Raw genomic sequence first — 24,782 nt, 5'->3', positions numbered from 1 at the left:
TATGGCCTTCTTATAAGTAAAATCAAAGAAAGCACCCATTCCTAACCTTCCTGGGGACACGATGTGGGCCAAAGTGTGTATAATGTCTACTAGAGCCTGGGCCGAGGTAGGCACTCAATAAAACTCAGGTCCTTTCCCCCAGCCCTCCTTCTGCCCGTGCCCCTGCTCCCACGATAGGAGCATCTGGTGCGGCTGACACACAGGAGTGGACGCTCAGTTGACCCTCCCATCAGTAGTGACTGAACCACTTACACGCACAGGAGAGACTGCGATCTGGCTCAACAAGCTGCTGCACTAAGCCCAGCCCTGCGGCTGGAGAGGGAGGGATGAATCGTGCAGCTCCACCTAACACCCAGCACCTGGCACAGACGGTTGACAGGAAGGGGAAGAGGAGGAGCTGGGGAAGATGTCTAGAGAGGTGAACTGATGGCACTGTAATTGTTGAACGCTGTAGCCTGCTGCCAGCCCTGCCTCTTCCAAAACTACAAGAATTTCCCAAACCTACCAAAGGGACAGGGCCCGCTTCCCAGCCATGCCTGACTCACACCCGTGTCAGCTGCAATCAAGAACCTATGGTCTTCAGGGGCTCAGAAGCCCCTCAGTGGCCCAGTGTACTCCTGGGTCCCAGCCCAGAGAGCAGCAGGCAACAAGCTGCTCATCTTGGTTTCCCCTGTTCCCCTGCCTCGAGCCCTAGGCTCTCACCCTGTCTGAGCCCTGTCTGTTTGCCCGTGTGTCTGGGGCTCTGCTGTGCTTGCTCTCGAGGACCCAAATGCATTCTCCATGACCATTGCTGGTAACTCCTCCAGGGCTGAACAGATCCTTGGGCCTAAGGCACACCTCGTCCTCCAGTCACTGGGAGCTTCACCTTCCATGCGCCAAAGCCCCAATGAGCGATGCTTACTGAACCCAGCTGCACGCTGTGTCTCCTGTGACTTGGCTGGCCAGGCTCCCTCTCAGACAAGGCGCCAAAGCTTCTTCTGTTTCCCTAGAAACCCCCCTCCCGCCATTCTGGGCCTCGGCACAGTCCCGCCACGTGATAGCGTGCCTTGCACCAGAGCCATCGCATTATTATGCAGCCAAGGAGACAATGACTGTTTATTTTTCACCACTGCCAAGTTGATCACTCTCAAGGCATTTAACAAATTGTGTCATTTGTCATAAATATTTTGGACACAAACGGAGCTCCATAGGCCTAATGAGGAGACCTACTGGAGGAGGCTCTGAGGAAACTGCTCTTGCACCACCCAGCCTTGCAGGAAGCACTGGGAGATCTTGCAGGGGTTGTTTATACCAGCTGTGTGCACCTGGCATGCAGAGCACATAGCCACAGCCTCCTCAGCTCTCAGGAGATGTGAGGCAGGAGGCCAGATGGGTATTAAACCCCGTGCGAGAAGGACAAAGGAAGCCCCCAAGCCTGGCAGACTTCACATTCCATAAGGTGGCACCAGCCACAATTCATGTCCCCGTGGAGGCCTGGGGGACCGTGTACTTATGATAATGTCGCCACCTCCTGCTTTGTGGGATCACCTCTGGTACCATGTGTCATTAAGGAAGCTTCGTGTCCTCTGATGTCCTTGGTGTAGCCCCTTTACCTTTGCTCCAATGATCTCGGGATTTCCTTGAATCCTTTTGGAGGCTGGCACAGTTGAAATAATAAATACACAAATGCTCACTATAGTCTCTACTGTGGCTTATAGGATGCCTTCCTTGCCCATGGGAATTCCTTGGGAAAATATATTATTGAATGCATCAATGAAGAGAGAGATGCATATCACCAATAATGGCACCAACAAATATATGCTAAGATCTATCATGAGCCAGGCACTGTGTAGGTGCTAAAAACAATGAAACAGGAATGTGGTTATAACTCCAGTTAGGAAGCCTACATCCCCCAGAGTGCCTGGTTCAATGCCCAGCTCTAGTTCCCAACTCCAGCTTCCTGCTAATGCAGACTTTGAGAAGCAGCAGTGATGGCTCAAGTCATTGGGTTCCTGCAACCCACATGGGAAGCCTGGACCAAGTTCCAGCTCTGTATTTGGCCCTGGGCCAGTTCCAGTCATTGCAGGCATTTGGGGAGTCAACCAGTGGATGGGAGATTTTTCTGACTAAATGTCTCTCTTCCCCTCCAATATAAATTAGTGAATTAAATGAAATGAAGGACAGTCACCACTCTCCAGGATCTTGCAGCATGGTTGGAGCAAGCGGCCCAGACCTTCTCTGCTCATGGAATTTTGCACATTCCCATGCACGTTCCAGCCTCTTTGTCTTTAGGCTGGCTCTAAGCAGTGAGCTGTGGACAGAAGGAATGGATGACACAGGCTGAAGGATTCGATAGCTTCCATCTACCTGCAAGGTCTGGTTCTCTCACATGGAGTCCATAGTGGTCTTCTTCAGCCTGGTTCCTGAACACCTGTGTGCTGTCCAGACCCTACCTGGTTCCCCTGAGCGTGTAGTGTGATCAAGAACATGAAGCAGTTTGATGTCATGCAGCCGTGACATGGATTTATTACTCTAGCAGATGAATGTGAAGATGAACTTATTGCCCTAGCAGAGTTGAGACTATGCCAACCCTGGGAACACATAGACAAAGACAAGCAAGAAGATAACACAGTATATGATCAACATCCAATGAGCAGTGGAGCTGATATGCTCCAAGTTCATAACGCCAAGTTCATTTTCACCTGGTAGCCTTTGCTTTTTCGGTTGGCGCCTTCCAGTCATTCAGGACTCAGCTAGAATGTGACCACCTCAGTAAGTCTTTCCCAAGCACCTGATCCAATGTGCCTGGCTCCAAACCCCTCTCTGTATCACATCTTTCTTACACTCCACCAAGAGTTCCTGTTTACCATCTTCCTCTTACTGCAAGGTAGGGACAGTAAGAGCGGGGACCTTGTCTTTTACTGACTGCTGGGCTCTCAGCATTGTGCCTGGCATAAAGCAGAACTCAGCAAACAGATGATGGTGAGCACATAATGAAGGATCTGTAGGATCTGTGCAAGGGGAGCAAAGTGTGTGTGTGTGTGTGTGTGTGTGTGAGAGAGAGAGAGAGAGAGAGAGAGAGAGAGAGAGAGAGAGAGTCAGGGGTGAGTAGGAGGATCACTGAGGGTTGCTATCGCAGCTCCAGCAGCATGAGAACCCACAGGGTGGCCAGGGGTGACCATTAGCTAAGTGGGTCAGCTGGAGTGGAGGAGACCAGTAGGAAGAAGGTGACTGAGAGCCTCAACTGCTAGTCTGCATCTGACCTAAAAGCAAGGGGAAGCTTCCCGAGGCAGCTGCCTGGGGGTGATACCCTCAAACCCACTGCCTGGGAAAGGCTGGTCAGGTTAGGCTTTCCAAGAGACAGGGTCATGGAGAGAGGCTGAAGACAGAGGCTTAGTCACCCGTCTCTGAAGCAGTGTGAGGATCACTGGATGGTAGGAGGAAAATGATGAAGAAAGGATCAATCATCACCTGGTCCAGAAAAGCTCTCTGCTGCCCAGCACCACACAGTTGGGGGTGGGTGGGAGGGAGGAGGAGCCAGGTCTAGAACCTGAAGGTTTGTTCCATTTGACTCTCCAGTGCAATGGTTCTCCCACTATACAACAGCGTCTCTTTGAGCTCTCTGGAAATATACAGTCTGAGACAGATAAGAGCAGGAGCCCAGGGAGATGCCTGCCTGGATTCCTGAGTGCAGAGACCCAACACACCACTCCAATAGAAGCTGCAAGACACATCAAAACAGTACAAGGGTATTGGCATGCCTCAGTAAAATGAGGCCATAATACATCCCGGCTGGCCACAGAGATTTTCTATGAACATGAAATGGGCTAACAGCATATTTTTATGTAAATACTTTATGAATGACTGCCACCACAAAGAACAACATGCACTTATTAGAATTTCACCCCTCTTCTGGTGCACAAACTTTCTTGAGGAGTACTGGGAATTTGTTTAACTAGCCAGAAGAGCTTGAACTTTCTATATGAGGGAGTGTGCTGTTAGAGTAGCTTCACAAGGTAGAGATTGGTTTCTGATCACTGCTGTTGATCACATGCCCAGCCTTGCCCACAAGAAATGCTTGCTGACGACTTATTAATGAGTTCTCGATTATTGATCACTCTCTCTTTCATCATGACCGCTCCCTGGAACTGTGAGTGACACACAAATGGACAGCAGGAAGGAACTGCTACTTCCTCATCAACTTCCTGTTCCTTTCTTCCCCACTTCCTGTCCACACCTCCTTTATATTAGATCTTCCTCCCTCTCCCTAGTCCCCTGCACCTGCACCCCTGTCTGAGTAACTGCAAGCACATAGCTCCAAGCCATGTCATATTCCTCAAATAATCCTCAGTGGGGTAGGGCCAGGATGGAGGTGAGGAGATAAGACATCTCTTTCCACCCCACAGTTTCTCCACATGCATATGATAGGTTGCAATGCTCTGGTTTGTCTCCCCTGTCTCATTTCTGCCCTTCAATGACAGAAGGGAGAGTAGCGTGTCTTTTTTTTTTTTTTCCATCTAGAAGGAGACACAAATTTTTCTTATTGTCTCTGAGAATAAGCACAGAGTTCCCAGCCTGGCATTCAAGCTCTTCCACCAAAAACAAACAAAAAACAGGTGTCAGTCAACTCCCTGGGCCCAGCCCCCAATCCCACTGTGCCTTGGCCATGCCATGGATCCTAGAGAAGCCACTGCTCTGGGCTCCCCTGTCTCCTGGACAAGAATCATTTTTTTCTTTCTCTCATATGCTGAGTTCCCCTTTGGCATTTGGATCTACCAAAACTCTCTCCTTTGACCCAAGTAGCTCACTTCTCTGTGTGCCTTTCCTGACCCCCAAGAGATCTGGTCTGTCCCTTCCAGGCCATATTTCTCCTTTTGATCAGTCTGCCAGTAATCTTCTTCTCCTTCTGCCCATCCCCCTCCTCCCTGCCCACCTGTCTGGGTCACCACCACTTGTTTCTGAGCTCTTCCAGCCTTGGCCTTGGCCTCTGAGCCTCCCCTGAGCCTGCAGGAGACTTGGACGCACCTCCTAAGTGTACCATAGGATCCTGTGCAGTGCATCTCTAAGCACATTGAACTGAAAATCTCTCTTCTTTTTCTCCAAAAACTCAGAACACAGATAGTGCAAGTGCAGCCACACCTGAAGAAAGCAGAACAGCCCCCCTACAGAGGAAACTTTTGCCAGAAGCCAAATAGGCACAGCCTATGTGATGTAAGAGGAATGCCAACCTGGGGAAAGGAGCCAACAAAGAAACTGTCTGGAATTCTCCGCTCCTCATGGGCAGTCTCTTAATCAGGCAGCTATCTTCTCGAGTGTCTGTCTCCTATCTAGTCAGTGAATGAAAGACAATGTCTCAATAAGTCAACTTCCCTACAAGGTCAGGACAAGGCTGGGATTCCGGGTCCCCAGAGTCCAAGAAGGAAATTCCCCCAAATTCAAATGGGGAAAGGGTGCGGCCCAGCCACCCAGAATAAATGCAGTGAGGACAGGGCTCACTCTCACCCCGCCCCCATCGGATAGGCACAGACCCCACCAAGTGCAGCTCAGGCAACAGCAGGCAGTGGCTCGAATGACACGGCTGCATGTGGCGGCCACTGCATTTTTCTCACTGGCTTGAAGCTTGGGAAGTCTGATATGCCTCTTTGAGGTCTGCTCAGTCCTGGCGAATGTGTGGATTTTCTGGGATAGATAAGTATCAAGGGCTTTTGTTGACTTTGTACATGCTGCTGGGAAAATGGGGAGAGCTAAAGCTCTCCATGTTTTCACAGGAAGAGCCGAATGTGCTTTGCTTCTCGGTTAGGCTACAAAGAATAGGTTCCGTGAATTGATCTTAGGGGATAGTGAATTTCCAGTCATGTGAGGCGATCAACCGGGACCAAAGGACGATTGATTGGTCAAGGACTGTACAGGAAGAGAAATCCTTTGGGCAGGACACACAAGCACACAAACATACCTCCTCATTCTTCCACCGCATGCTACCCAGAATGCTGACCCAGTCACTTAGATTTTGAGTCACTGCCACCAAATACCTTGCACATGCTGAACTGACTATGTTTGAAGAGGCCCAGACAAACACAAGCTATGGGGACGCTGTACCGATTTTGGTGAGCCACTTGGCCACGGCGCCGTAGATCTCGTCAAGGATGAGGATGACCACGAGGTTGATGATGACCGCTGTCGCCGTCACCGTCACTCGCACGTTGGAGCGGGTGGCCTTGTTGAGAGACAGGGCAGCTGCGGTTGTGATCCGATACACAATCACCCCAAAAACAATGGAGAATGTCAGGGCGATCTGTTCAGGGAAAACAAGGAGAGGCATACGTCGGCACACAATTATTGAGCACTTTGTTCAACAACAGTACTGTTTGCTCCTGCTGCTAGTAGATATAATCTGGAATCCTTTAGTGCACACCAAGGGAAGTGCAAACCCTCCAAACTCTGACGCAGAATTCCTAGTGCAGGAATATGTTCCAGGAGCTGGTGTCTTCATCAGATTTCCAAAGGTTTCCAACATATTCACAAATAAGGGTGAAAATACCAGACTCTCATGAATACACATCTTACGGGATGTGATTTCTTTCATTAGGAAGCTTTGCAGGGAAGTAAGATGAACTCCTTATTTCTGAATAACACCACACCGAATAATACTAATGGTGTCTGAAGGGCCAAGTGAAGAGTGCAGGTGCTAGGCCAGAGCCATGGCTCACTAGGCTAATCCTCTGCCTACGGCACTGGCACCCTGGGTTCTAGTCCCAGTCCCCAGGCACCGGATTCTGTCCCAGTTGCTCCTCTTCCAGTCCAGCTCTCTGCTGTGGCCTGGGAAGGCAGTGGAGGATGGCCCAGCTCCTTGGGCCCTGCGCCCACATGGGAGACCAGGAGGAAGCACCTGGCTCCTGGCTTCGGATCGACGCAACCCGTAGTGGCCATTTGGGGGGTGAACCAACAGGAGGAAGACCTTTCTGTCTGTCTGTCTGTCTCTCTCTCTGTCTAACTCTGCCTGTCAAAAAAAAATGTAGTTGCTGAAGGGGCCTCCAAGCAAGGGGAGCAAGCTGATCTGGCTGCTCAGGGGAGAGTTTGGGTTTGAAACTGGTCCCTCCACCCATGAGAGGAAGCAGGGAGCCACTGCAGGTATGTGAGCTGAGAAAGCATGAGTTTCGGCCTGATGGGTGGGGAAGGTAAGGCTGTTCAAAGGAGAAGCAGGAGAGGTAAATGAGGAGCGATCTTTTTCAGACTCTCAGGGTTAACCAGTTACCACCCTGAGACTTCGCTCCCAGGCAACTTGAAATAAAGGACTCAGACTTTTCCTTTGCTCAGACAGCTCTTGATGCTGTTTTCCTTGTCTTTAAGGGTCTCCCATTTCTTCTTGCTGGAATCTGGGGATAACCAGGGGTCTCCTAGACCTAGATGGAGCCAACAGCCCTGCCCTTTGCCTACACCTACTGTGTTCCCTCTAGCAATCAAGGAAGGACCATCTCCAGGAAGCACAAGGTTTCCTTATGCAGCAAGTGCCCCAAGGGGTCCTCTCAGAGCGGACAGAGGGAAGAGACCTGCTACATAGGATTGCCCTGCCCAGAGAAAATTCTACTTTGCTTCAGTCCAGGGAGCTCTTTCTTAAAGCTTTCCATAGGCCACGTTTCCTCCAGGGCAGAAGGGACAAGGGACAGAGGTGATAGCCATGAAAGGCTAAGTGGAAAAACTTGGGGAGAGGAAAGGACAGGTGGGTGTCGCCCCTGGGCTGGACCACACATTCCAGAGAGGAGAGGAGGGCAGGACAGGAGTTGGGGAGAGAACAGGGCTCTGGCTGTGTGAGTGACAGGCTAGCAGGCTGAGAATGGGTCACAGGTGGGTCAAGATGTGGATGTCCTTGGACCACTGCAGGGTGCTGGACTGCTGGGGCAGACTCAGCTGCTTCCCACAGCATGCTTTATAAATGTTCGCATTTGCCCTGGGAGCCGCAGTGTGAAAAAGCAGCCCTGGGTTAGGAAGGCAGGGGGGTCCTGGGGTGCAGGGTGTGTGTGTGTGTGTGTGTGTGTATGTGTGTGCAGGAGAGATTAGATGGGAAAAACACACATGGCGGGAGGCCCCTCTGCTGAGGCCGGTGTAGCTAAACCATCAGCCTCCTGGACTAAGCAGGGATGACTCCCATAGAAGTGGGAAAACCTGGATGTGACATCACCCCTCTGCAACAACGGAGACTTTGTCACTTTCCACTCCCCTGGGATTGTCACCACCAGATAGTAGGGGCCTGGAAAACACGCTGTGAGAGTCTTTCTCCCCAGAATCACTTTTGCAGTAAGGACTAGTGATGGGGCATGGAGGAGGAGAGAGAGAGACCGGGGGAGGGAGGGTGAGAGAGAGTGTGTGTTTGGCCTGGGGTTGAGAAGAAAACAATGATTAAAAACATCCTCTGCTTTAGGATCTTGGGTGAGGGGCGTGGAGGAAAGACTGGGGAGGAGATGTGCTCCATGGTGCCGTAGGAGGCTCTGGGCTGCTACCCTGTAAAAGAACACCCTTCCTTGCTACTCAAAGTGTGCTCCCTGGACGCACCGCACCCATGGGGAGCACGATTCAAAGGCAAAAATCTCAATCACAGCTCCAGACTTGGAGTGTGCATTTTAACCAGATTCCTCCCGCAGGGTCAGAGCACTGCTCCAGTCACTCAGAGCAGACTCCCTCCCTCCCTCCCTCCCTCCCTCCTGGCCCCACCTTCATCCCTCCAACACAACCCTCCCCAGTCCTCTGATGGCTCATGGCCATCTTACCTTCTCTGGCCTTGACTTTCTATCCCCGTGCACAGCTCAGGTTCTGAACCTGTCCCCCTGTGGTGCCCACCCCACCTCACCACTCACAGTTTTCAAGCTACAGAGGCTCAAGAGCATTCCCAGCCCCATGACCATCTTGAAGGTGGTGAAACAAGTGTGGAAAAGCGAAGTCGGTTGCTCAAGGCCACAGCCATGTACTACCACCCAGGTCTCCTGAATCCTGGGAGCAATTAAAGAACCTTAGGCGTTAGGGGTCATCCACATACAGCCTTGGACCTTATATACAGATCCTTATATTCCAGTGATTTGACTTCGGGATTTTCCACTTTACGACATTACAAAAACAGTGTGCAATCAGTAGACACCGTACTTTGAATTTTGAGCTCACAAAGGGAGACACCTGGTGTTCGGCTGTGCACTGTGTTGTGTTGTGTTTTTTGGATACAAGTTTTCAATACATTCCACAATATAATCAATGTTATGTTATAAAACGGGCTTTGTGTTATTCAGTGTGTATCTGCCCTAGCAGTAATCATTCTGGCAATCATGCAAGATATGCCTTTTGTACATGGGAATTAATGACAATCCTGAATTCAAACACTGCTTTACGATTCTAAAATCTACAGCCCCATCCTGGGAGTACAACTCAGGCCTGCTAGCACTAAACCCAGGGCTATTTCCAACACTTGAGGCCTCATTAGTGGTTTTGTTTATTAACTGAACAAATATTTTCTGACCACTTTCTGCACTGGGTTACTCCATGTTTGTGATCCATCTCCCACAAGGAGATGAGGCCAAAAGGAGACTGGGCCTTGAGCCATATTTGATGGCTTATGCCATTTAGTGGTGGTGCCTCATGGGTACAGCCGGTGTAATGAAGGGCTGCTGATCCTTGGCTCTGGAGGACACGGCTGCCCTACACGGGATTACTTTATCATGGTCCCAGTGGCTTTTGGTATTTTAATCCTGTAACTTTACTTCTGAGACAAACAATTTGCAATGGAAGCCGGGCCACAAGGAGTTCTATTTGACACCGAGAAACAGGAAGGCATGCTGGCCTGTTCCCCATCCTCCCAGATCTGAATTCTGAAGCGAAGTTGAGAAACCCCTTGTGTGTGTGCACGCACACACACACACACAAGTCCCAGCTGGACAGAGACACAGGGCTCTGTTCATGAGCTTCCATATGCTCTGAGCAAACAGCAGGGGGATCACCAGAGAAAACTCCAAGGAGAAAGCTTGTGTCCATTCCTATGGGAAAAGCTTGGAAGAAAGAAGAAGGAGAAGGAGGAATGTTTCAGAAAAGGGAGGAGGTGCAAGTAGAAATGCACAAAGCAGAAGCAACATTGGGTGAGGTGTCCAGGGAGACAGTATCCAGTCCAGGGCACAGCACACAACAGTAGTAGCTCAACTAAAAAAGTACACACTACCAACTTCATCTTGACTTAATAAGCTGCTTCTGCACCTATTCAATTAATGGGCCCATTCATCCCTTAAATCATTCATTCATAAATCATATGTTAAACACCCTTCATGTGCTAGTCACAATTAGAGGCAGCAAGGAGGCAACAGTGAAAGAAACAGAAATCACTGCCCTTGTGGTGTCGGTCTCCCAGTGGGGAAAGATAGACAATAAACCAGCAAATAGGAAAAACACTAGATACAGAACCTGTGGCATGAAAAAAAACACTGCAGAGCCGAATAAGGTAAAACAAGGGCATGGAGGGAGGAGGGTGGGTGGTGACAGGGAAGAGTCAGCCATGTAGTGATGTTGGCTTCTCATATGGAAGCCATGAGAAAGTTCTGAGCAGAGGAATGACAAGAGTTGACTTAGGTTTCTTTGAAAAAAAAAAAAAAGTGTCCTTATGGTCTGAATGGGGCAGTGGGAAGGCAGGGGGATCAGTGAAGAGGTTGCTGCATGTCCAAGCAACCAGGAGGGCTTCTGACAGTGGCTTCCCCATCCACAAGTCTAGGTAAGTGGTGGTGTTGGGTGTGGGATGGAAGCTCAGCTCCCTAATGTTAGAGGAAGGACATTGTCTCTGAACATCTCCTCCTTTATAAAAAATAAATAAATAAAGGGGAGGGGTCAATTCAAAAAGGAAAGAAATCAGGCATGGGCATTGGGCATTGGGCACAACCATTTAGACAGTTTGGGATGCCTGCATCCCATATTGGAGTGCCTGGGCTCAAGTCCTGGTTCCACTCTTCACTCCAGCTTCCTGCTAATGCACACCCTGGGAGGCAGCAGGTGGTGGCTCAAATAACTGGGTCCCTGCCACTCACCTGGGAAAGCTGGGTCGAGTTCCTGGCTCCCTGTTTTGGCTTCTATGATGGGCATTCAGGGAGTGAATCAGCTGGTAAGAGTTCTCTCTCTCTCTCTCTCTCTCTCTCTCTCTCTCTCTCTCTCTCTTTCTCCCCCCCCCCAAAATAAGCAAGTAAATAAATTTTAAAAAATCATAAAGGAAAGAAACTTCAGCTCAACACATGTACTTGGGTAAGAAAGAGAAAACCCATTATCCCATGCCAGCTTCCAACATGATGGTGAAGGTGAACTAGCTCTGGGGTATTTCTTTGCTCTCATTACCCATGAAAAGCATCCTTACCTGCTCTGGCAGACTGGCATCCCCCAAACCCTTCTACTCTCTGAGGCCTGGCATCTTCTGCCCAGGCTTAGCCACAGCAGGTAGAGGAGGGAATGAGAGGAGCAATACCAGGTTTTATAACAAAGGGGGCTTGGGCCCACCCTAATTTCATGACAAAAATTATTCTTTCCTAATCACCCAGAACTCTTTCTCTCAGGCTCCTCCCTTTGCAACAGCATGGGTAGGGAATGTCCAGCCCGCAGATTGATTAAGGCCATGAAATCATTTGTTCTGTTCCTGCCAAGGCATCTGCAGGCAGGACTAGAAATTCAATAAATGTCTAGCAAGCTAATTTAAGCTGATAATGTTGTATGGCCCATGAATGATGTCACAAATGTCCAAACAATAATGGCGTGCGGTGGCTACTGAGTGAGTCACAAATCTGCCCTTGCTCGTTTTTGCTTACCACCAGTACCAGAGCTCGCCAGCATGTCTGTGGCACTGCCCAGTGGCTTGCAGACTGGCTGGCCTCAAGGGGTCAACCAGTTCCACAGCAAGTACGTGCAGCAGACCAAGCCGCTCATCCTGGAGTGCAGCATCAGGCTTTATTCTCTTACCAGTTAGACTCTTGGTACAAAGGAACCTCTCTACGTTGCAGCCAGAGCTCAGCGCACACAAGGGAAGAATCTGATGCAAGTGGGATGAGGAACACTGGAGAAGGCAGTGCACAGGGCACCGGCTACCCTGTGGGTCTCTGCTACAACCGGGAACGACTTTCGCCAGATTACCCGGTGGTGAACTTAACCCAGGAGAAAATTAAGTTGAAAGACCCCAACACTTAATGACAGAGCTACTAGGGCATCAAGATGGAGTCCTGGAAGACTGGGTCATGGATGATGACATTGGTACCAGGTGGAGACCGAAGTTGGAACCTCCTCAGTATCTGTGTACTCTTGCACACATTGCAAAGCCTAAGGAACATAAGAAGCTGTTTCTGGAAGCCTTGTTTGCAGGCCCTTAGACTCACAGGCTGGTGCTGAATCACTGTAGCAATGTCCAGGACATGGACCCGTCAGTTCTAGTCTCCCTCAGCTGTTGAGCCGGTTTGGTTTTATATACAACTGAATTATGCACAGAGGAAAAGTCAGAGAAGCTGTCTGTGAGCACAGCTACACAAAGAGTAGAAAAATATATGTGGCAGAAGAGGCTTTGGTTTTATCTATTTCTGCTCCCCTAAGTTGCCATTTTTGTTGACAGGCAGAGTTAGACAGTGAGAGAGAGAGACAGAGAGAAAGGTCTTCCTTTATCCGTTGGTTCACCCCCAAAGTGGCCACTATGGCCAGCGCGTTGCGGCCAGTGCGCTGTGCTGATCCGAAGCCAGGAGCCAGGTGTCTCCTCCTGGTCTCCGATGCAGGTGCAGGGCCCAAGGACCTGGGCCATCCTCCACTGCACTCCCGGGCCACAGCAGAGAGCTGACTGGAAGAGGAACAACAGGGACAGAATCCGGTGCCCCAACAGGGACTAGAACCCGGGGTGCCAGCGCTGCAGGCAGAGGATTAGCCTAGTGAGCCATGCCGCCGGCCTCCCCAAGTTCCCATTTAACCTTCTGTTGTTTGAATAGTAAAGTTAATATGAAAAACTAGGATTTCTCATTACACTTTTTAAAATATTAAAAAAAAATTTTTTTTAAATATCCAAATGGGCCTGGGCAGAAGACAGGTTTCCCAGCCCCGTGAGTCTAGGGTGACACCAAAACCTTTTTCTGTAGAAGACTGGGCTTTGTAAAAAACAGTTTTTTAAAAAAAAGACAAAAAGATAGTGTCAAATAAGAAATCATAAAAATCTAAGAGGAAGGAGACCAGGTGGCTTGTTCTGCTGTCTAGAATGCTTCTGAGGGTTAAAAAATGCTCTTGATCATTACCCCAGGCCAATGAGGTTAACCAAGGACCAGCCTGGGACACCTGGCTAGAAAGGAGCTCAGCCCACGCACACCACTCTACCCACAGCCCAGATCTCAGCACCTACTGGTTGCATCTGGGGAGCCCAGACAAAGAAAGATCATCTGATATAGAATCTTGCTTTTTTTTTTTAATCAAGATTTAGAGTTGGATAGAGTTTGCAAAGGGGAGATTAAGAAAAAGAGGGAAAATCATACATTATTTCTTTTAAATTTGTATCTATTTGAGAGAAAGTAAGGGAGGAAGGAAGATGAGGGGGGTGGGGGGAGAGGGAGAGAGAATAATAGCCAAGGGCAAGGCTGGGCTTGGGCAAATCTGGGAACTCAACCCAGGTCTCCCACATGGAGATCAATCACTGCTGCCTTCCAGAGTCTACATTAGCAAGAGTCAGAGCTGGGGTCAGGGGTTGAACCCAGGTTCTCCCATGTGGGATGCAGGCATCTTAACCACTAGGCTAAGCATGCACCCCTACACATTATCTCTTTTTTAAAACAGTATTTATTTATTAATTTATTTATTTGGAAGGCAGAAGTGGGAGGGAGGATAAGAGAGAGAAAGAGATCAATCTTTCATTCTTCTGGTTCATTCCCCAAATGGCCACAGCAGCCAGGGCTGGGCCAGGCCAAATCCAGAAGCCAAGAACCCCAACCTGGTCTTCCTCATGGTGGCAGGGACCCAAGCACTTGGGCCATCTTCTGCTGCATTCCCAGGCGCATCAGCAGGGAGCTGGATTGGAAGTGGAGCAGCCAGGGACTTGAACTGGCATTCTAACATGGGATGCAGGCTTAACCCAATGCATCACAATGCCAGCCCCTATATATCATATCTGAATACGAAAAATTCCTGCACTCAAGTCTGGATTAGGAGGTCTCTGACGCCGCTTCCCACACGTCTGCAGTGGAGACCCAGTGATCTGTGGGCTCTTGTTGATGATGACAACGACACGACGTCTTCTCTCACACAGGGGGCCACTTCCACTTTCAGCCCTCTTCCCTGACATCTAGCAGCATCTGACACCACTGACGGGCTCCCCCTGCACATACTTCTGGGCCTTCTGGGACTCCCAGGCCTCCCCTGGCCACTCCCTTTCAATCATCTCTGGCTCCTGCTCCTCGTGTCCCGACAGTAACACTGCAGCATCCTGGGATTCGGAGCCCCCTCCACCCCCCACCCCAGGCAATCCCAGGCCTTCAAACACCGTCCTCAGCTGCCAGGTCTCCAGTTCAGATCTCTCTGCTCAACTCCAGATTTGCATCCACTTCAAGGGCTGCTCCAGATCCCCTCAGTATCCCAGCAAGGGCTAATCCAGCCTTTGGGGGTGGGGGATCATTTTTGACTTCTCTCTGTTTTATAGGCTTCCATGACCTCTGACCACCATGTGTTCCATCTTCCCTCACCCCAGGATCTCAGCCCCGGCCAGGTGAGGCTGCTGCTTGCTGCCCCTCTACTCACCAGACACCACCCACCGCAGGACCTGCCCCCACCTGCTTCCCCCACCAGCAGATGGCCCCCAGAATATCCACATCCCTTTACCTCCTCTAGATCCTTGGAAAAATGCCAACTTCACAGGGGCAGGCAACTGACATAGCTGTGAAGATGCCTGCATCCATGTCAGAGTGCCCGGGTTTGAGTCCCAACTCCACTCATGATTTCAGCGGGCTTCCTGCCAAGGCAGGCCCTGGGACTCACCTTTTTATGTTCCTGCCACTTACGTGGGAGGCCTGGATTGAGTTCCTGAGTCCAGGCTTTAACCAACCTAATCCCAGCCACTGCAGGCATTTTGAGAGTGAACCAGCAAATGGGAGTTCCTTCTCTCTCTCTCTCTCTCTCTCTCTCTCTCTGTGTGTGTGTGTGTGTGTGTGTGTGTGTGTTTCTCTCTGCTTCTCAAATAAAGAAGACAAATTTAAAAGAAAATATCATCTTAATGAGGACTTCCAAGAACAACCTATTTAATGTATATATTTTGTGTACTTTTAATTTTATTTGCAAACACACAGAAAAATTTATTTTATGCACACACATGCACACACAATTTAATCAATAAAGCAAACACTGGCATAACCCAGACCAACATGGCCGCTCCTCTGATTGTCCCCCTCCCCACCATGTACACAGTCTCCCACCTCTTTGATCCAACCACTCTGCTCATGTGCAATCATTTCCTAGCTTATCTTTATAGTAGTAAGCATGTAGTATGCATCCTTAAACAATATAGTTTAGGGACAGTTAAGACTCCGATTACAATGCCCATGTTCCACTTCGGACAGACTGCCTGGGTTTTTTGACTCCAGCTCCTCACCCCAGCTTCCTGCTAAGGAGTACCCTGGGAGGCAGAGTGATGGCCCAAGTGGGTGAGTGCCTTCTACCCATGTAGGAGACCTGGATAGGGTTCTCAGCTTCCAGGTTTGGCTCCAGGAGAGCCATGGCCATTTGGGAAGGTGAATCAGAGATGGGAGTGTGTTCCCCACTCCCTCTCTCTTTCCTGTCTTTCTGTTCAAAAATAAATAAATTATTCAAAAATAAATACTATTCAAAAATAAATATTATTCAAAAATAAATAAAATATATACCGTTTAATATGTCTCTTTCTGAACTGTGTATGAAGAGAATCAAGCTACATATGCTTTTGACTTTTTTCACCAAGTTGCTAATATTTACAGCTACTTACTCATTTTCATGACCATGGAGCATAGCTCAATCAATTCTGGCACAGAAAGGCATTTGGAATGCTTCCAGGTTGGGGTTTTTATAAACAGCATTTCTATAGACATTCTTCTAAAAATAAATTTGTTACTTAACTTGAAAGGTAGATATATAAAGAAGGAGAGAGGGAGGGAGACAGAGAGAGAGGGAGAGAGAGAGGGAGAGAGAGAGGGAGAGGGAGAGGGAGAGGGAGAGGGAGAGGGAGAGGGAGAGGGAGAGGGAGAGGGAGAGGGAGAGGGAGAGGGAGAGAGACCGCCCATCCTTCATCAGTTCACTCCCCAAATTCCTGCAAGAACTGGGCTGGGCCAGGTTGAAGCTAGGAGCTGGGAACTCAGTCCAAGTCTCCCATGTGGAGAACAGGGACCCAAGTACTTGATTCATCATCCGATGCCTCCCAGCGCACATTAGTAGGAAACTGGATGGAAAACGAAGGAACTAGGACCAAACCCAGGCACTCCGATAGGCGATGTGGGTCTCTCAGGAATCACCTTAGCCGCCATGCCCAATGTCCACCTCCTAAAACATTCCTAGACCTGCATTGCTACACATCACTTTCCTGGGGCATATACTCAGGAGTGATGGGTATATACCCATCATGCCAGTATTGTTCCTTCATTTGAAAAATAAAGTAGGGGCGAGGGGTGGTGCTGTGGCTTAGCAGGGAAAGCTGCCGCCTGCAACACTGGCATACCATATGGGTGCTGGTTCAAGTCCCGGCAGCTCCACTTCCAATATACCCAGGAGTGGTGGTTCTGGGCCTCCAGTTGAATGTTCAGTTTGACTAGATAACACCCAACTGCCTGCAAAGTTGTTGCTTTCTTCCCAGTTTACACCACCACCAGCCAGTGTGCTGCACCTTTTCTTACACTTTGTACTGCCAGTGTTTAAATAAAAGGCTATGTGTTGGGTCTGGATGGTATTTCAGTGTAGTTTAAATTAGAATGTCCATGATTACTAATGTGATTACTTTCGTGGTTTGGTTGGGCATTTGGAGTTCCTCTTTTGTGAAATACCTGTTCCTGTCTTTTTATTTTTTAGTTTTTACTGAATTGTTGTCCTTTTCCATTGGTTTATAATTCTTTATGTATTTTGAGACTAGTTCTTTATGAGTTAAATTTGTTATAAACAGTCTCCCACTCTGACGATGCCTTCTCACAGTCTTTTTATGATCTTAAATTATTCACTTTAATATACTGAAACTTCTGGGGCCGGCGCCGTGGCTCACTTGGTTAATCCTCCGCCTGCAGCGCTGGCATCCCATGTGGGGTTCTAGTCCCGGTTGCTCATCTTCCAGTCCAGCTCTCTGCTGTGGCCCGGGAAGGCAGTGGAGGGTGGCCCAAGTGTTTGGGTTCCTGCACCTGCATGGGAGATCGGGAGGAAGCACCTGGTTCCTGGCTTCAGATCAGTGTAGCACCGGCCATAGCAGCCATTTGGGGAGTGAACCAATGGAAGGAAGACCTTTCTCTCTGTCTCTATCTCTCACTGTCTAACTCTATCTGTCAAATAAATAAAAAAAAACCTTAAACTTCTCAATGCCTTATTTTTTAAAGATTTTAGATATTTATTTGAATGGCAGAGTGACGGGGGGTGGGGGGTTAAGAGATCCCTCCGTTGCTTCACTCCCCAAATAGCCGCAAAGGCTGGGGACAGGCGAGGCCAAGGCCAGAAGCCAGGAGATCTTTCTCAGTCTCCCAGGTGGATGCAGGGACTCAAGCACTTGAACCATCCTCCACTACTTTCCCAGGCACGTTAGCAGGGAGCTGGACCAGAAGTGGAATAGCCGGGCCTTGAACCAGCACTCAATGTGGTATGCAGGTATTGCAAGCAGCAGCTTAACCCTCTGTGCCAAACGCTGGCCTCAAATTTCTTAATGTTTTATTATACTTATGCTTGTTGTATCTTGTTTAAGAAATTCTTCTCTCTTGGCACTGATGGAATCTTGAGTTGAAAGAAATTCTCTCCCCCAAGGTCACGGAAACATTTTTTCCTATATATTTAAAAACTTTATTGCTTCACTTCTCATATTTCAAAAACAGCTAGAATCAGTGTTCTTGAATGGTGTAAAGAGCTAGTTTTATTTCCTTCCATGAGGACATCCAACAGGCCATCAGCATTTATTAAGAACTTCGTTCTCCCTACCTATCCTCAGGGCCTCGTGCGTGCAAGAGATCCTTCGTTTTCTGTCTTGTTCCGCTGATCTAATTATCGATCCCACAGCCACAGCACATGATCTGACTTGTAAGCATACCTGCTCTGCCAGGCACCTGGCAACACCACTGGCCCTGGGCCAAGTTCATAGCCTGAATTCCCCGGGTCCTCTCTCATGAGATGATCCGGGCTGGAAACCCACAGTGGCGGCTGCCCACGGCCACTTCTCAGGGACAGGATTCTATGTCTGTTTTCCTTTCTTCTATTTGGAAACATACGGTTTTGTCTGCAGTGCCCTAAGTGGGAAGCCGGTGGGTGGGTGGAGGGGGTTAGCTCCATTCCATCTGGTCTGACAGTGTAGCACTTTGGAGTTCTGACTTCTGGTTAGAGTCCCCACTTGGAGCCAGCCATTATCCCTGATTACTGTCCTTCTTGTTCCCATAAAATCCCAAACCAAAGCTCAAGTTTGCCTAGATGGGAAGATACCCTCTGGGTAAAAGCAGTATTTGTGCCCAACCACTTGTTTCCTATTTTCCTTTGGATTTTAGCAGAATGTCACTGACTGTCCCAACAGCCCTTCAAAGGCTTTAAGAAGACTGAAAAATATATTTATCTGATTTTTGGGTTCATTTCAGCAAAATTAAACATTACAAATATTCTAAAACTCACCGCTTCTGGATATAAAAGACAGACTTGGTAAGGGAGGGATTATTTTGTTTTGCTTTCTGCTGTAACCCCAGTGCCTAAGAATAGTGTCAAGCACATAGCTGCACTCATTAAATATTTCCTGAATGAATGAATAAGCTCCTGGACAACAATATGCACCCTGTGGGAGGCTTTGAAGTGCTAAATTAAACTTCACATCATTCCAGCCTCACACATGGCAGCCCACCATCTTCTCGAAAAAGTTCGACGTGCTTTGTGCTCGTGGAGCAACCAGAAGAAAACAAATTGAGACTGCTAAGCTTTTGGGGAGGCACTCACTAACTCTGTATTTCAGGTGCAATGTGAGGAGCTGACGTAGATGGTTGTCTTCACGTCTTTCCATGCTAAGTCTTTCAGCAGAGAACATGACTGCTGTCCTCCAAGGTCATGATGGAAAACAAGGGCAGCTGTATCCTACAGTAGGGGCAGAGGTTCTTCTGGGTAATAGGCCCAATTCTCAGGACAAGGAATTCCTCTTCCACCCTACAAGTAGTATACAGTCCTGCTTAGAAATACACTGAGCAGTTAAGTCATCACCTGGGATGCCTGCATCCCATATCCAAGTGTCTGGTTTGAGTTCCAGCTACTCCACTGCCAATGGCTCTTCCTTTTAATGTGCACCTTGGGTAGCAGCAGGTGATGTCTCAAGTGCTTGGGTCCCTGCCATTCATATGGGAGATGTGAACTGAGTTCCTTGCTCCTGGCTTTGGCCTGGTCCAACTCTGGCTGTTGTGGGCATTTGGGGAATGAACCAGCGAATGTAAGAATCTCCTGTCTATCTGTCTTTCTCTGTCTCTCTGCCTTTTAAATATAATGAAAATAAGTTTTTAAATGTTTAAGAAAGAAATGCTCTCAGCTCTTAAATCCACATTAACTTTTGTGAAACAGAACCCCCAGCCTTGAATACTAAATACCACAAGGAATCTCTCCATATAAAGAGCTATGGATGTGTTAGTGAGCCTAACCCAGTCTTCTGATTTTCTGTTAACATTACCAGGGGGCTTCTAGCTTCAGTCATTGTTGAGTTGCTCATCCTGGCTCCCAAGGATGACCTGCTCCTATTTCATCAATCTGGCTCAAATACGAATCGCAGACTCCTCGCTCAGCTTTCCCTGACACAGCTGAAAATTCCGACTCTTGCAAAAAACCTCTACCAAACTCCTGGGTAGAACACAAGGAAATACACACAGGACCATTGAGGAGCTGGAGAATCAGACTTTCAGAGCCCCTACCACCTGTCTCCCATGGCTTCAGGATGCTGTTCTACTCCACAAGCCACCAGAGACAGCCACCCCACAGCCCAAACAGGCCGTCACAATGCTGCTACCATCCTCCATGGATGAATATCCCCAGGCCCCAGTGTTCAAGCCACTCCCTAGAGGTTCCAATGTGAAACACGTGTGATCAACGCCTCACTCTCAGAGATGACCTGCTCCTCCCTGCAGGGCTGCGGCTGCACCTTTCCTGGTCCCTCCTTATTCCCATAGCACTCACATAGCAGGTGCACACACAGTCACAATCAGGATCCTGCAGGTCAATTACCATGAACAAGATGGAAGCAAAGTTCATCAAGTAACCTGGGAAACGATCTTTCCAGGTCAGTTTATCTTCATCATCCTGGGGAGAAACAAGAGTAGAGACGATCAGAAAACCTAAAGAGCAGACATTAATGTGTTCTCAATTTTGCATAAATTTACATATCATTAATCATTTGTTGCTTTGTAGAATCACTGAAGCCTTCCCTCCATATCAACAACAGCTCTGAAATTTTTTAATTTTTAGATAGGCTGATGTAACTTGGGAAAAACTACAAGGAAAAGAGGACAAGATTTGACTCCAGCCTGACAGTAGGCTGAAGTTTTAGTTCGGTCACTATCAGCTATGTACACTTAGACATATCTCTTAACATTTCTGGCACTCTATTTTCTCATCTGTAAAATGGGTACAATAGTGGCACATGCCCTGCCTCCTACACAGGACAGTTTTGTTTTGTTCTGTTTTTATTTTCTTGTTCTGTTTTAAGGAAAAACATGTGAACACGGCAAAGCAATGGAGAAATGACAGACACCACCCAAAGCAGGGCAGCATTCTATAAATACATCATCCTTTAAAGAAACAGCAACTTCTCACCTTGGATCCTAAGAACTGTACAAATTAACCACAACTTTGGTGCTTCAAAGAGCCTGAATGTGGTAGCATTTGTTTCTTCCAAAATGGTGGTGGTCCCCTTTGCCAAAAATCCAGACAACTCAAGGCACAGGTCAAACTGACCCACTCAATCAGTTTGGCTGAGAATCCTACCTTTCTCCTCTCACCCTGGGCCCAGTCCACCCAGGCCACACTCCTGGGACAGCCACACCACTATCCACAGCCCCCCTTCAGCACACTCTAAGGCCCCTCATTGGGTAGGTAAGGCGATGCCAAAAGGTGTGCACAGTCAAAAGCACAGCTGATGGACTACCGTGTAATTTTAGTTCAGACACTTGGGTTTTTCTGAGCACAATCTGAAAAACCAGGATTGATACAGCTCTCCTGCCCACTACCCGAGGTCGTTGTGAAGCCAAGTGTGCTAAGGGGCCAAGAACATGGCAAAGTACCCTGTGCCGGTCAGGTGTGAGCCCACTCGCGTTTCTGCAATGTGTCTGAATCAAACCGAGCTCGGGAATGCTGTGGGGCCCCCTGCTCTGCTTCCTCTTCCCTTCTCAGATATTTCAGAGAACACCTGATTTGGCTCTAGCAACAGTGCCATCTAGCCTTTGAAAGCTTGTACTGTAAGCTAAGGACTTTCTTGGCCTGAAAGACTTTTTTAGTAGCCCTTTGTGTGTCCATTATGTGTACATCTTGGTGCCAGGCACACACAGGAGACAAAAGTCGGTCTGATCACCATCCTCAGGGGGCTCACAGGCTTATGAAACTGAGATGCCACCCCCACACCAAAAGGGTTAAGGATCACGCTTCAGTGTGGAAGTGAGGGTCGTCTCCGGAGAGAGCCTATGGAGACCTGAAGAAAGAGCAATTTTCATGCATGCTGGATCTGAGCATGAGGCTGAGCTGCTTCGTAAGTGGTGGCGCTGAGTGCAGAGGCTGGAACCGGTCAGTAATCAGCACTTTGGTTTATAGGCGATGAAACAAGCAACCCAAGTGTGTTCAGGTTTTCATAATCCAGTGAGAGAATCTTGCCTCTACACTCCTATCCATCAGACTTTCCATCTCACAATGACAACAAGGGACCCACAGGTGGTGACCTTCCTGAGTAGATGGGAGCGTAGAAATTTATTTCTAAATGCTTATTTATTTATTTGAAATGCGGAGAGGCCGGTAAAGCTGCCACCTGCAGTGCCGGCATCCCATATGGGTGCAGTTCGAGACCCAGCTGCTCCACTTCCGATCCAGCTCTCTGCTATGGCCTGGGATAGCAGTAGAAAATGGCCCAAGTCCTTGGGCCCCTGCACCTGTGTGGGAGATTTAGAAGCAGCTCCTGGCTCCTGGCTTTGGATGGGCACAGCTCCGGCCATTGCAGCTATTTGGAGCGTGAACCAACAGATGGAAAACCTCTCTCTCTGTCTCTGCCTCTCCTTCTCTCTCTGTGTAACTCTGACTTTCAAATAAATAAATCAATCTTAAAAACAAACAAAAAAAGAAATGCAGAGAGATATCCAATCCACCAGCTCATAATGTCTGCAACAGCCAGGGCTGGGCCAGGCCAAAGTCAAAGGCCAGGAATTCAATCAAGGACTCCAACGTGGGTAGCAGGGACCAGACTACTTGAGCCATCACCTGATACATGCCAAGGTGTGCATTAAGCACAAAGCTGGAATCAGGAACAGAGCCAAGAGTTGAACCCAGGCACTCCAATATGGAATATCTTAACAACTACACTGAATTCCTGGCCCTCAGTCTATTTATAATGAGATTGTAACAAGATTCATTCATATTCTTCTAAATTAGGTCATATATCAAGAGGAAATAGAGGGGCTCATGCTATGGCATAGTGGGTAAAACCACTGCCTGCAGCCCATATGGCCACCGGTTCTAGTCCCGGCTGGTCCACTTCCAATCCAGCTCCCTGCTAATGTTCCTGGGAAAGCAGGAGAGGATGACCCAAGTGCTTGGACCCCTGCACCCACATGGGAGACCAGGAAGAATCTCCTGGCTCTTGGCTTCGGCCTGACTGTTGTAGTCATTTGGAAAGTGAACCATTGGATGAAAGATATCTATTTCTCTCTTCTCTCTCTCTCTCCTTCTCTCTCTCCCTCCTTCTCCCCCTCTCTCCCTCTCTCCCTCCCTCCCTACCTCCCTCTGCCTCTCTGTAACTCTGCCCTTAAAATAAATAAATAAATAAATAAATAAATAAATAAATAAAATAGAATAGAATTCCATTCATTCTTCATTGGTATTAATTCTTTGTTTCATTCACCCACTACTATTTATAAAAGCCATCTTTTATTCCCTTTAAGATGTTGTTAAGGACAACTAAATTTGAGTCAGAGGGTCACAGCTCTCTACAGGGATTCTGAAAACACTACCAGGGTGCATGGCAGGTCTGTTCCTGCAGACTCCTTAACCCTGGTTAAGGTTTTGATCCCTGAGTGCTGGTTCAGGTCCACTCTACAAACATTGCCTGAGCACTTAGAATAGACAAGCTCCGTGGCAGACACTCAGGACGGTGAAGGAGAAGGCTCAGCCCTGCTCAGAGACCACCAAGGAAACACGGAAACGGATTTTGGAGCTAAAACCAATCAGGAAGCTGGCATTACTATCTGCATACAAATGAGTCATAACTAAAAAGCGACTGAATTGGATGTTCCTGCAAAGAAACTAGCTTAAAGAAACATACTCCTTTTGATGTAGACATTTTCATGTTTGTTGAAAACTCACTCCTTCTCATGTTTATGTTGATGAGCTCTCTGCTCTGGAAGTCATAGCTTCCAACAACACACACAGTTCTCAGACGTTCAGATACTATGCAAACACAAGAAGCCAAAAGAAACACAAAATTTATACACTATCTTCCAACTTCCCTGGAGTTACCAGGAAAGATGACGGTGAGTAATGCAGTCTTTATTTATAATAATCTGGCTGTCATAATAGAAGCCCAGTTAAAGCTCTTTATACACTAATACATTAAATATGTGGAGATTCATGGCAAAATCCCATTAACTGCAATACACTCTGCATAAAAGTCACAGAACCAATTACAAGATTGTAGAGGGAGAAGTGGGTTGGAAACCAGAACATGTGAGTTCTGAACTCTTGGCTCTAATACTCATTAGGGAAGTGAGCGTGGAAAATCCCCAGAACCTCAGTTTCCTTATCTATTAGAAAATTGTATTGCATATCTGTAAAATCCATAATTATTATAGCTATCACACCACATGACCATGCTATTTAAATCAGCCAACCTCTGGAGAGGGCCAAGGAAGTGCAGACACACAGAGGAGGTAAGAACTACTAGCACATCTTTCTCCTTTTAAAATGGAGATGACAACACTAGTGGCTCTGAAGTAGCAGAGAGGTGCTGTGTGGATCCCCTGAGTGAATGCACCTGAGAGAGCATTGTAAATTCTAAGCTGTCATAAAAATTACACGCTGATCAACTCAGGCGATTATGATGCACTTAGCTAATGTCACCATTGTTGAGAAGGAGCCTACCTGTCGCCTGTGCTTGCTTCTCTGTCTGCCCTCTGTGTCTATGTCCCTGGCCTTTGGTTCCCACTTCCGAATCTTCAAACAACAGATAGCACGATGACATTCACATGGAATCCATACAACAGCCCTTAGGCTAAGGAAATCATGGGAAAGACAATAGTTGCAAATAAAACAAATCCCTTAGGGAATCATTCTGAAAAATGGTGATCATCCCTCCAGATTTTAATTTTTTAATTAAGGTATAATTTATGTATGGTAAAATTCACCTTCATGAGTGGGCAGCCCTGTGAGCTTTA

At 48.0% G+C, this 24,782-nt stretch overlaps 1 protein-coding gene and 1 pseudogene across 6 annotated transcripts in view; one reads left to right on the top strand and one right to left on the bottom strand.

The window, feature by feature from the left end:
* Nucleotides 1-24,782, bottom strand: part of ANO2 (anoctamin 2) — a 387,627-nt gene that overhangs the window by 65,273 nt on the left and 297,572 nt on the right. For all 6 annotated transcript variants that reach the window (XM_070049342.1, XM_070049346.1, XM_070049344.1 and 3 more), the window contains 2 exons: nucleotides 20,380-20,454; nucleotides 6,076-6,271 (listed from right to left, as the gene is read on the bottom strand). In XM_070049342.1, the coding sequence (XP_069905443.1) occupies nucleotides 6,076-6,271; nucleotides 20,380-20,454 (271 nt within the window). The remainder of the gene's footprint in view (nucleotides 1-6,075; nucleotides 6,272-20,379; nucleotides 20,455-24,782) is intronic.
* Nucleotides 11,813-12,448, top strand: LOC108177039 (cleavage and polyadenylation specificity factor subunit 5 pseudogene; annotated as a pseudogene).

This window comes from Oryctolagus cuniculus, chromosome 9 (assembly GCF_964237555.1).
Source record: "Oryctolagus cuniculus chromosome 9, mOryCun1.1, whole genome shotgun sequence".
Taxonomy (NCBI): Eukaryota; Metazoa; Chordata; class Mammalia; order Lagomorpha; family Leporidae; genus Oryctolagus; species Oryctolagus cuniculus.
This window is presented reverse-complemented; position numbering and strand designations above follow the sequence as displayed.